General features: G+C 43.8%; 1 protein-coding gene across 1 annotated transcript in view; it reads left to right on the top strand.

The window, feature by feature from the left end:
• LOC146201472 (putative helicase MOV-10) overlaps positions 1-13,521 on the top strand; it is a 70,338-nt gene that overhangs the window by 52,607 nt on the left and 4,210 nt on the right. The window contains exons 14-15 of the mRNA XM_084587593.1: positions 575-823; positions 2,654-2,830. Of these exons, the coding sequence (XP_084443719.1) occupies positions 575-823; positions 2,654-2,830 (426 nt within the window). The remainder of the gene's footprint in view (positions 1-574; positions 824-2,653; positions 2,831-13,521) is intronic.

Genomic DNA, 13,521 nt, shown 5'->3' with positions numbered 1-13,521 from the left:
CAGACCGAGCCATGCTGATTGTATTCTAGAGCCGTCAAGCCATTGGTTACCTGTTTTCAATCTTTGTAAATTTGTCTGCGAAGTAGGTCATGCCCCCAGTTGCGTGCTAATGAGATTTCTGATGTCCAAAAAGGAGGATGTGCTGGCATGCATCTGTATGCAAGTCACACGGCAATCATAACATCAACACTCCTGTTTATATATGGCTGCAATAAACCAAGGAGCCTCTTTCGCTCTAGGATTCAGATGGACAGTGCTGCACGCATCGATGCGTCCCTGAGAGCATCTGCTCTCCATTATGACGCTTAACATGGATATTAACTGGATGTTGCTACGATGGTAGCACACTAGCTACCAACCTATAGTACTCCTTGCTTGTACCACAAAAAGGTAGTCAGTGACATACTTGTGATCCTTTGGTGCAAGTTAGAACATTATCTTTAAAGGTAGTTGCAAGTTGGCTGGCTGGACAACAAAGGTCATGTTGCTGTTGTTTGCAATTGGAAAACAAGCAGAATTGTTCTGCAGCTACGATTGTCAAACTGCTGTACAGAACTGTTTTGAAACATTGCAGGTATATGCAGATGAAGGAATTTCTAAATCCCTGTTGCTATGGGAAGAGCTTCCTACGAAAGGTGTGCCACTTCTCTTTCATGGCGTCTCTGGGCAAGACAGGCAAGATGGCACCTGCCCATCTTACTTCAATTCTGAGGAGATTAAGGTTGTACTTAAATATGTGGCCTCACTTCTGAGTTGGGGAAATGGGCTTCCAGTAAGGCTCCGCGAGGAAGACATTGGAATCATTTCGCCATACAGGAAACAGGTATGCAGTGTTTTTTTCTTTTTCTCATTACCTAAAGCTTTGGCAAAATTTACGTGCAGTGCTTTGAAGGGATACTGAGGGCAACTTTAACAAGCTAACATTCTCAGTAAAGGTTGAAAAGATTGATCCTCCGGCGTTTTCCAGGTATGATATGTAAATGTTTGTACGGCAGCAAAAAAAAAGCATTTGTGGCTTATAAAATTGGATTTAAAATTTCTCTTCACTAGGTTGAAATTTATGACATCTACGCCTACAAAGCCTGGTTGCGATTGTTTTAAAATGATAGCGTGTATTATTCTGTTGAGGACGTTCACACTTGTTTGTACTCTATAGTGGTTTTTTTTACTTTCTTGTTGTATATACAGTAAAACTTAATTGACACATTTTTCTAAAAAAAAATGCAGGGGAAAAAAACTTATTATCTGGGAAAATGCATGATTCAAACTGCCCGATTTTGAAAAAATTTAACTGCTGAATGAGGTACAAAGGCTTTCAGTATTAACACATCGACTGCATAAAAGGGCAGGTTTGCATTTCTTCACATCAAGTATGCACAGCTCCCTTCATTTTAGTTCTTGCATAATTAAGTCCGTATTTGCATTGTCCTAATAAAAAACTGGGAATGCTTCCTTGATTGCTTCTGGATGCATTGACCTATTACACCATTGGCATGTGGTGGAGCCATTGTGATGGCTTGCAGCCTTTGTGTTTTTGCTCATGCTGCATCCCTCAGACCCAGCCCGCTCGTATGTAAGCACGTAGTTGTAGTTACCTAATGGTTCACCCCTATGCCCCTAAAGCACTGCAAAAAAGCCTCCATGTTTCTCCTCATGAAGTCATGTTTCTATGGGAACTGGGTGCCTCATGTGTTGACTCATTGACTTGCTTTGATGCCTTGTCCCTTTGCACTTAGGACTCTGCAAGAAAGCAGCCACAGTGGATGAGCACTGCTGTTTAGTTTCTTATGTCGCTTGTGCCCAATTTTGGCTCCCTTATACGTTGGCACATGTCTAGTTGATCGCAAAATTTATATGACCGCAATTTGTCAAAATCTTGAATGTATATAGTAACTGGGAAATCATACCATACCGTAACATATTAACCAGGAGAAAATTAGTGTAAATGTATGAAAGATTTTTTACTGCCCACAATTTTGAGCATATGAAACAGGGAAAATGCATGAACCAGGAATGTATTAATGAAGTTCTGCTGTAGCAGTCATTCAAACCAGGATATTTGCACTTTTGGTTTTCGAAAGTTCCACATACGGTGTCGTCGCCATGCGGCTGCCTGTAGAAACGCCCGAAGGGTGATAGCGGTGCAGGACGCCAGGTTTTTAGTGCCATGCGAGCTGGAAATTTTGCCCTTTACGAACAGTTAACTCAGGCGTAATGCAAAAGGGTGCTGTGTCACTTGGTTTTATGGACATTGCAGGCTATCAGATGGTCTTGGTCTGCTGCATATAATTTCATTTTCTAAGGTTCTAAGCAACTTCGAATAATGATTGGTGCTTTACTGGATTAGTGCATGCTTTGCACATGTACATCTGCTTTGGCAGCACCGTGAGTACTGTCTCAAGTGATCATGCAAATGCAGATGAATTCTGAGTGTCAACATGATTCATATGGCATAGTATGTGTGAGCATTTGTGGTTCTTTTAAAAGGCTACGGTGTTCAGATTCCGAGTGTGGTTTGTATAAATTTTAATGAGGACACAGTAGAATATTTGCAACAAAAATTACGGCGTCGGCGAAAATCTTCTTTGGGTACTATTACAGATGCAAAGCCTTCACCCACAAAGTGTGTTGTCAATTTTTGTATTTCTCACAGGTTGCAAAGATACGCAGTGAACTAGCACAACGGGGACACAAGAAAATCACCGTCGGCTCAACTGAGGAATTTCAAGGGCAAGAACGTATGGTGGTCATAGCAACAACTGTGCGTAGCACGAAGAGCCTAGTGCCAAAACATTTCTGCCACAGACTTGGATTTCTGAGCAATCCGAAGGTAATTAGTATAAAAAGCATGTCACCGTACTGCTTCCTTCTCAACTTTATTTGGGCTAATTATTTGTTCAGGCATTCTTAACTGTGCATAACGTAATTTTCCAAGCAACCACAAATATCCTTCAGACAGCCGACAGAGGTCCATTTCACGTGTTCTGGACGTCCACTGAGCCTCCGCAAACAGTCTGCAGATGTTCGACAGGAGTCCAAAGGTATACGTTTATCCAACCGACAGACATCTATTGCGGATGTCCATCTCCGGACCTTTCTCAGATATTTGCATATATGGCACACGCATTCTTTTTCGCACCTGCGTTGGAGTATACAGTAAAGGTAATTAAATATACTATTACGATAGATGCACATCAGCACTGCACTGGGATATTATAAAATTCTTGAAATCTGAGTTCAAATATGTGCGCATCCACCTTCTTAATTCCCTACCGGAGTGGCAGAAAATGGTCTTTTAGAATAAATTAGAAGAAATGGTTAGTCTTGAAGCCTGAACAGCAAACACTGAAATATTCACGAATGATCAGCAACTTTGTCTTATACTCACTCCACTGGTACCTACATGTACCACTGCTAATGCATATAAAGAAATGTTTCAAAAGCATATTTATAATTTCCCAATGCACCTATAATGCCGTCTCTTTGTGAATAGGTACAGAAGGTTCAAATGAGTGAATGTTTCTCATTTCACCAGACTAAGACATAAACAAAAGAAAATTTTCGAACAACTCTCCACTTAATATTACACAGCACAAATTTGGTATTCTGTCTAAACCGGCATTTTGTTATTCCACCCTCAAAACAGAATGTGTTCATAAGGGGCAAAAAGGGGCGGCGTTTTATGCTGTCACTTAAATCCCCATTTTCAGTCTGCCCTGGGTCGCACTGCCATAGAGGGGGAGTTGTTACTCTGCAGTGTACATGCACAATTTGGTGAATGTCATCAAAATTTAACCGCGCCCAGGGGTCACGGAGAATGAAGCAGTGGCATTCGTGGTGAAGCAGGAAGCACCATGTCGACGAGCAGTTCTATCGAATCGCCGTAGCTTCGCACGGACCGCTGATAAGTTGAGCTTCACCTGCCAGACGCGCCGAAGCATCCTTGCTCTCTGCCATGCATCTATTGATAGATGCGCACTCACTTGCAGTTTTAACTAGGGTGTCTCGATAATCAAGGCACTCTTGTTTAACCATTTCTGACACCACTGACTTGCTCCGTTTTACTTTTCAGCTAACCTACAAACTGAGGTTTTAAACAGGACAGTAGCGATGATATTCCAACACAGGATGTCCAAAGGCAGTTACTGCGCACTAAAACACTATGTCGACCATGCCACTATACGCCATGCTAGCCTTTTGGCTTGGCTACGAAACAAGCTTGCCTTAGATCCAAACGTGCAACGAAATCAAAACCGACGAGATATAGGCAAAAACAGAAGCATTTTGTTTGTTTGTTTTTTTGCGCAGGAAAAGTTTTGGAACAGCTGCCCCAAGGCTACAGATGTAGAACCTAAATATCTGATGTCATTGCCTTTAATAGCAACTCCATTCAAAGTGTCTTTTTAGGAAAAATAAAATGCGTCAAAAATGTAATATGCAATCTAGTCCTCGCTGCCACCCACCTATCGATGCAACAGTGATATAATGTAGAAACAAAATTCTGATGTGAACTAGAAAATCTTTCGAGAGCAAAAAAATTGTACACCCATGCTGAGCCTGTGAATATACCCGCTCGTACATCCTTCGAACGTACACATTCTTCTCTCATGTAGGCATACGAAAGTGGATATAGTTGGCACATCCAGCACATGTACGGATATGGGTATACGAAACCGGATTGTGCATGTACGTCCGACAGAAGTCCATTTTCGGCAAATGTTTGGGCCTAGCATGGACTTCCGGTGAACATTGATGGTTGCTTGGGTTAAATTAAACGCAATATGTTTTGATTTTGCAAAACATACTGTGCCAACATAATGCACTAAGTAGTGATTGCAGATTCAGGCCATAAGAAAAAAAATCATGAGAACGAGTTGATAAGGTTAAAGTGCATTTGGCAGGCAGTCACGGCCAAGTTGATATAACAATATCCCTGAAAAGAAAGTAGTGGTTTCTGGTGTGTAAGTTGCGGCTTTTCTGTTTGTTTTTTTTCTGTGCATTTTATACAGTGGTACTGCTTACATATAGACAAAAATATTGCAACCACATGTCGTCTTTTGCTGCATCCAATAACCATGTGCCCCGCTGCGGTGGTGCAGTGGTTACAGCGCTTGACTGCTGGGCCCAAGGATGTGGGATTAAATCCTGGCCGCGGCCGTCGCTTTTTGATGGAGGCGAAAAGCAAGGCACCAGTGTGCTTTGCAGTGTCAGTGCTGATTAAAGAACTCCAGGTGGTCAAAATTTCGAAGTCCTTCACTACAGTGTCTTTCATAGCCTGAGTCACTTCGGGACATTAAACCCTAATAACGAAATCAAGCCAATAATAACCACTTTGAAAATAAAATGTAAATGGGGATAAAAGTTAAGGTGTTCCCTCATAGGCAGAATGCCATAAGCCTTATGGACAGACTGAATGTGACTATCCGTCTAGAACGTTCAGCCATATTTTAGAAAGTTTAGATTTTGGCATCACTTTTGTCACAATTAAGGGACCTTGCAGGCCACAAGGTGCCCTTGCTCAGCATGATGCTGCTTGCGACCTGAATGAGCTGTGATGGAAAATTGAAGTTGCATGCTGTTGAACATGCCCCGGAGAGAAGGAATCAGGCAGCAGCAGGAAGGCAGCTTGCTGTGGGCGAAAAAATTAGCTAGGACCGGCGCAAAGCCGCAACAGAGCTCTTTGGTCAATGAAACCAATTGAAAAAAATTTGGGGTAGTGACGAGTGTGCAGCATAAATGACCATTAGTTGCATTCTGAGAGCAAAGTACTTTTCAGAAACATGCTGCACTGCTACTGATACTGCAATCATTCAGTTGCTGCCAAGTTTACTGGGCCAGTCACTGCAGCCACAACTCTCACCAAAACAGATATGCACTGTGCCAGTGCTTTGATAAGAAGGAACTGTTAAGATTCGATTGTGGGGGCTGGGACAAAGAAATCAGAAAATATGGCGTGTGTGTGTGTTGGGGGGGGTATGTGAATATTCAAATTCACCACAGTTACACCGCACTGCACGCTTCACCACAATGCTTTACCTCATGGACTGTGCAGTAAAGCATCCTCAAAACGTAATGGGGCTGTTATGTAAAGAGGGATCTTCCCTTTGACAGTGTGCGCAATGCGAAGCACTTGACGAAAACCGGGGAAAAGCATCGTTCTTACTTCCGTTCCATCTCAAATGCCGACAACCATTGTGCAGGTGTTCATCTAATTACTATGTTGCGAATGGTTTTCGGCAGTTTTTTCAGGCCCATTCGATAATTTGAGCTTTCGGTTCCCTCGCAAATTTTTTTTTATCTGGTGCCTTGAAAGCCGAATTAGTAAGAGTTTACTGTATTCTGCAGCAGTATGACAGCACCACCCAGCTTCATGCAGGTCCTTCTTGTACAAAAAAACAGTATACAAAATCCTGTATAATATTTATGCTGAATTTTTGCTGGATACTCGACTCGATATTTGAAGACGTCTTTTTTTCCCATATTCGTGTTCGAGAATTTAAATGTTTGCACACCCCTAATGTATATATGGTCCGGTTTATGGGGCTTAATGTCTCGTAAAGCAACTCAGACTATGAGAGATGCCATAGTGGAGGGCTTCGGAAATTGGACCACCTGGGGTCTTTAACGTGCACTGACATTGGACTTTATATTATAGGATGGGGGCTTATTATAGATACTGGGACTCGAGAAGCACAGCAGAAACAGTACGCGTACAAGCAGGTCAAGCACACACTCCGATAGCGATACCACTGAAGACAGCGCGCAGAATCATCCTCTTCATCTTTGCAAGTGCATCTTCATTATTACAATATATATTTTTATGTTATAAACCCACACCACACATAATACCACAGTTGCCTTGTCACTATTTGACTATGGGGCCAAAACCTGTTGGCTAACGAAAAGGCGCTTGAAAATAAACTGAGAACAGTGCATGGAAGTATTTCAGAAAGAAAGGTTAGAGCATCATCAGGCTACAGAAAGAGAACAGTGGCTTAACGAGTAAAGTCACATTAACCCCTTCTTTACCGATATTCAAGCGGTAACCGCATGAGGTGACAGGCCCTAGCGATTCGTCGATGCCGCCGCCAACGCTTGTTGTTGTCGCTGGTGTATACCGCACGGAGTGACGGGGCTCAGCGACAGAGAGGCGCGTTTTCAGAGCAACGTCATTCGGTCAAGGGGAGTGCAATTACGCTATATCCCGTTTCTAACACTAAACAACATGAAGTACGATAAAACACTGATGAAATTTCTTGTAACGCATCGCATTTTAAAAGGTCACAGCGCAGCGGTGTGTTACTACACTGCAATGCCGACTTGCATTGCAAGCAGTGACTTTCTCCTGCTCCTTTTGAAAATTAATATCTAGCCACACTAGCCTTTTTTTTTTTTTTTTTTTTACTACCATTCCAAGCTTTTCCTGAATTCTCTTGATGCAATTATATATACACGGATCAGACGAAATGAGCGCGTGCAGGCACCAGGTTCTTCGCCCAAACCGGACTAGGAAAACAAACTTCTCACGCAAAAGCAAAACAAAAAGCCAGAATGGAAGTTGAGAACCGCAAAGCCTTCTGGGATTGGCTTCCTCGCGAGCCATTTCCGGGCGACATGCGAAGTTTTCTAAAAATCCAGAAACTGAGCGATAGCGACGAGCGGCAATGCTCTGGCGGCCCTCAGCCCGTCTGTCGCCGCGAATTGTCGCCTCATGCGGTTAGCGCTTCATGGGATTTTGTACCAGTATTACCAGTAACAACTATATCATGAATAAAAATTTCTCGTACAGTGAACCGATGGCGTCTATATTCATCCTATTGCTTTTAGTTGCGGTTTCTGACACTAGATGGCTATTGTTGTTCATGTTTTCCCATTTGTATCTCTTGTTTGGTTACTTTTCCGCCTTGCGACCTGCACGGGACACGACTACCTCTCTGCATCTTGAGAATGATAGTGGGCACAAAAGAAAGTATTTTGATGACTCCTCATCTGACAACGGCTCTCTAGAGCTTTGTTCGGAAACAGAAAGTGATGTGATTTCATCTGAGGACTCTGATGCCGACGGTTCTGCGAATGGAACAGAGCACCTTGTGACTGCCCGTTATTGGGGCTCCATCAGTGTGTCAGATACGCCTGCTGCCTCGCCACATTTCATTTTAACTCAGCTAAAATAATCGATGCACTGCCTGACGCTGGCGACGTGGTGGCTTAGTTTGAGCTTTTTTTTTTTTATGAGGAAACCTTTGACATAATTGTTACTGAAACGAACCAGCATGCAAGAAAGTTACTTCATCGTAGAAAGACGTTGACAGGGAGGAGGGGAAAGTTTTTCTAACTCTGCTAATTTTGCAAGGCATCATTGTAAAGCTCCAGATCCTTCTATACCTGTCAAAGAAGGAAGTTCTGCACACATTGTTATTTGGAGACGTTACGAGCCTGAGCCGCTTCCAAATGCTGATGCTTATCTTCATTTTATGAACAATAAAGACAAAATAGACTAGATAACCTACCCAAATCCGAAGGCTATGGCCTATACTATGGGAGCTTTTGTCTAGGTGTGTACCTGAACAACAAGTTTCAGTTGACGAAAGTCTCTTGCTTTTAACTCAGAGGCAGACTGGGATGGAAGCAGTACATGCCACTCAAAAGAGCAAGGTTTAGACTGAAATTTTCTGTTCTTTGTGAATCGAGCTCTGATTGTACTTGTAACATGATACACATGGGCAAGGGTTCAGGGCCGAAAGACAAGGAAATGGCTATGGAAACCAAGGTTGTAATGACACTGATGGAGCCATTACTAGACATCGACTATACAGTAACAGTTGACGAATACAACAACTCTCTAGAGCTAGTAGATGCACTGATCAAGCAAAAGCACCAGAAGGATAAGTCATTGCTTACCAACGCGGTAAATGTCTAGCAATGCAATAGGACGACAAAAAGACCATCACATTTTTTGAGTACTGTTCATGCAGTAGCAATGGAGACAGTTCTTAGCAGAAGAGGTGATGTGAAGCAGCAGCCAACTATTGTATTGAACTACAACAACACAATGGGTGGTGTCGACAAATGCGACCAAAATTTGTCTTATTACCTATCTACTAGAAATGGCCAGAAGGTTTATTGCAAGAAATTTTTCCAGCATCTCATGGATATGACTGTTATGGAAAAGGCACTAATCTTGATTTCTGCATTAAGCTCGTGGGAGAACTGCTGGAGAAAAACGTAGATGAAGAAACAAGACACAACAACGAGCGAAATACTCGCAAAGCAACTTGACAAGGCTCCAAGGAAGACATTAAGACATTTCCCTAGGAGAATCCCTCCCCCCCCCCCCCCCCCCCACAGAAAAGAAAGCAACACCCACTTGCAGATGCATTGTTTGCTACTAGTCTGTTGGCAAATTTGATATAGAAGAAGAGAAGAAAGTAAACACACTACTGACCGGCGTGACCAGTGGGGTGGGCTCCTGCACCGCACCATGCTTCGAATCCTACCACACAAAAGTGTCCTACTACCTGTGCGTGACGAGCTCTGGAAATAGGCTCTGTTCATGTGTGTTTTTCCACTTACGTGTAATTTTTATTTTCATACTTTTTTTTTTTCATTCTGCACTGAACTCTGCAGGATACTTTTCTGCAATACACATGTGCCATCCAGTGAAGTCAATTTCAAGCATTTTTTTTTTTTTTTTTTCATGGAATTTCTGAAGTGAAGAAACCCAATGGAGTTGAAATGAACGAAAAACACTTCCGATATATTTGGTACAATTTTTCTTCATTTTCGCAGTAGAGAAAGCCTCCAAGGACTGCATCTTTCACTTTCCTATCATTCTTGTAACTGTCCTGTCTTCTTTCTTTTTGGATTTTTTCGTTTCCTTTTGCCGAGCGGTGACAGTTAACCAATTGTGTGGCAAACCACCCCAAGTTACGCCTTATTGGGTCATAGTTATGACGTACAGCTGATGGTGAGCAGAACTTGCTTGCAGGTTCCTGTCACTTCCATTTGTTGGGCTCCGTGGTAGGTGGCTGCCATCGTGGCCAAATACAAAAATTTTTGATATCTTTATTTTCTGACCCCTTCATGGATCACTGCCTTGTCGTGGCGGAGGGGCTTGCGAAACTCGATGAAGTCGTGAAGTGAGAAAGGCAGTGCCAAAGATTGTTCCAACTACCGCACGATCGCACTTATTTCGCATGCTAGCAAGGTGATGTTGAAAATCCTCCAAGGTAGGCTGCAGCAGTATGTGGATCGGGAGCTTCCGGACGTGCAAGCTGGGTTTCGCAAGGGTAGAGGAACTAGAGACCAAATTGCCAACCTCCGCTGGATCATGGAAAAAGCAAGAGAGTTCCAGAAACCCATCTACTTCTGCTTTATTGATTATGCGAAAGCGTTTGACTGCGTAGATCACAGCAGATTGTGGCAAGCTTTCCAAGAGATGGGAGTTCCAATTCACCTCATCTGTCTCCTCAGGAACCTGTATGAAGGACAAGAGGCCACAGTCAGAAGTGGGCATGGTCTTACCGATTGGTTTCCGATTGAGAAAGGAGTGAGGCAAGGCTGCATACTGTTGCCCTGCCTATTTAACCTATATGCAGAGTGCATCATGAGGAAGGCCGGTCTGGACGAGTCTTCATATGGAGTGAAGATTGCTGGAAAACGTATCAACAACCTTAGATATGCGGATGATACCACTTTAATGGCAGAAAGTGAAGTGGAACTCGGGAGACTTCTGATGCGCGTACAAGAAGAGAGTGAGAAGTTTGGGCTTAAACTGAACATCAAAAAGACAAAGATCATGGCGTCTTGCCCTATCAAGTCCTGGAGCATCAATGGACAAGAAGTGGAAGCTGTGACAGATTTTCTCTTCTTGGGCTCCAAGATTACCTCGGAAGGAGACTGCAGCCATGAAATTAGGAGACGCCTGCTTCTGGGAAAGAGAGCAATGGTTAGCCTTGACCGCCTAGTAAAGAGCAGAGACATTAGTCTGCCAACCAAGATCCGTATAACTCGTGCTATGGTCTTTCCAGTTGTGATGTATGGATGCGAGAGTTGGACTGTGAAAAAGGCTGACCGCCGAAGAATTGACGCGTTTGAATTGTGGTGCTGGCGAAGACTCTTGAGAGTTCCTTGGACTGCCAGAAGATCAAATCAGTCGATATTGTCGACCATAAACCCTGACTGCTCATTGGAGGGTCAAATTCTAAAGTTAAAACTCAGCTAATTTGGTCATCTGATGAAGAGAGAGGAGTCGTTGGAGAAAGATTTGATGTTGGGAAAGGTTGACGGTCGCCGGAGAAGGGGTAGGCAGGGAACGCGATGGTTAGATGGCATCCTCGAGGCACTGCAGATGAAGTTATGTGATGTTAGGAAGATAGTGAGAGACCGGAAAGCGTGGCGTGAAATGGTCCATAGGGTCACGAAGAGTCGGACACGACTGAACGACTGAACTGAACTGAACTGAACTTATTTTCTGAACATGATCATACTCCGAAGTGATGGCGGACTGAGTGATTGTGGAGTTCTTCCCAAAAACAAAAGAAGTATTCCTGAAATACCATTTGGTGCATGGCAAATAATCTGAAAAACCAGCCAAATAAATTTTCCTATTCAAAGTTACTAAATATCTCAAAGAAGCCTCAAGCTCCACTTACTGCTGCCAACCTATTGGACTCAGTGGGACCCAGAAAATTGTTTGAATAATCGAAAAAAAGTCATGAATTAAAATAAATTATCAGGGACACTCTACTCTGCCTTTAATGGGGTGCCGTGACGTTTGCCAGACCACTAATTCTAGCCAGCCTCTAGGTTCTTTACATCTTCCTGATGCCCCAAAGTCCAATCATAACGGTGAAATAGTAGCACCTAATATTTTAATCCGCTACAATAATCTGTCTTTTGGCACCAATGTGAACGACGCACAATGGCGAAGTTCGTTAACGAATATGACGTTTCCTTTTCGCTTGGGCGCTGCTTCACTGATTGGTTGAGCAAGCACTTTAGATTTTACAATCGAATGTTCTTCAAGTCACTATGCAGAAAACAAATAAAAGGTGTTTTAGTTCCGCATTTCTTCTTGAAGTGCTTGTAGAGATAGAGACTGTATGTGAACTCAAGTAAATGCGGTGTTGTCAACAAGCACGATGGAGCGTCTGCTTGCTGTGATGATGGTGACGGTGGCTTTGCCCTTTGTAATGGGCCACCGCTGCCTTCTAGCATGGTGGAGCCAAAAATTAAAAAAAAAGGGGGAAAAAAAAGAAAAGTTCGCTAATTCGCTGTCAGGGCTCTACGGTCACAAGCACAAAGGTAACACAGCCGTCGCCAATCGCCGCCGAGGTCGCAGAGCTCCTTGTTGCCACCAGAATTCAAGACGCCGCTTTGTGGTCTCCACTCCCGCAGGCTCCTCAAATTCCAAGGCAGCTGAGAACGTTCGGATCTCTGAGCTCAGAAAAATCACTGGACAGTCCAAAAATCACATGGCTGATTGTTTCTGCCGACGCTGCACAGATGGCACAAGTTGTGTCGAAATCGCTCGTGAAGCGCGCTCGCCACACCTGAGTCCCCAAGTCCGCAGCACTCTGCAGCAGACTTCCGCTGGCAGGCCACTGCCCGGCAGATGACCTCCTTGCTGGCTCTGTACACGTCCAGGGTAGGCTTCACCTTAGTTCCTGTACGCCATTCCCCCGTCTCTGCCTTTCGCACTCTTCAAACTTTCCCACTAGTAGCGCTTGAGTGATCCGCGGCGGCAGTAGCGATGGACGCCAGCGGAACACCAAAATGGCAACGCAGATTTGCTTACCATTGGGTCCACCTTGTCAACACCCCCGCAAAGATGGTGTGGAGCAGCAATCTGATGGGCTTGGCTAGCTCTGGGCAGACTGAGAAGCTAGTCCTCATAGCACAACTTCGCAGCATCGTTACCATGGTGATGACGTTGCCAAAAAGCGTGACTACAGGTTGAGTTGAACAGGCAACCATGGTGGATAGCTTCCGATACATCAGCAGAAAGCTGCATTTCTCATAGGTTACGCTCAAGTCTAGCGCTGGGCAAGCGAAATGGGAGAGAGGCTCCCTCTCACATCAGCCCAGACGCGCTGTTCTTTTTTTCTTGTATTTAGAATTTTATAAACCGAATAACTCTCATTTCCATGCGGCGATTTTTGTAATTCTTTTTGAACTGGTGTCGACACGGTGCAAAGAACCTAGAGGTTGACTGGAATTAGCGGCCTGACAAACGTCACTGTGCCCCTTTAAAGATATATGACGCGATAGCGGCGTTAAGGGCTCTCATCTGCGGCTCCTCTTGCAGTTCCTCATTAGCATTCATGTCTTTGCTCGTCTACTTACCAATTCTTTAATTTGTGCCCCTAATATATCACACACTTATTAGCATACATTACTAAGCTAACACAGTATCCAGCTACTGGTTGTAGGTGACCATCCGACTCATAAAGCCGCGATTTAACGAAGTCGTATGATCGTGCCTGCGTGGCCTAGGAGTAGTGTGCCTGCCTCGGCATC

Source organism: Amblyomma maculatum, chromosome 1 (assembly GCF_055883805.1).
Source record: "Amblyomma maculatum isolate TAMU_Amacu chromosome 1, ASM5588380v1, whole genome shotgun sequence".
NCBI lineage: Eukaryota > Metazoa > Arthropoda > Arachnida > Ixodida > Ixodidae > Amblyomma > Amblyomma maculatum.
This window is presented reverse-complemented; position numbering and strand designations above follow the sequence as displayed.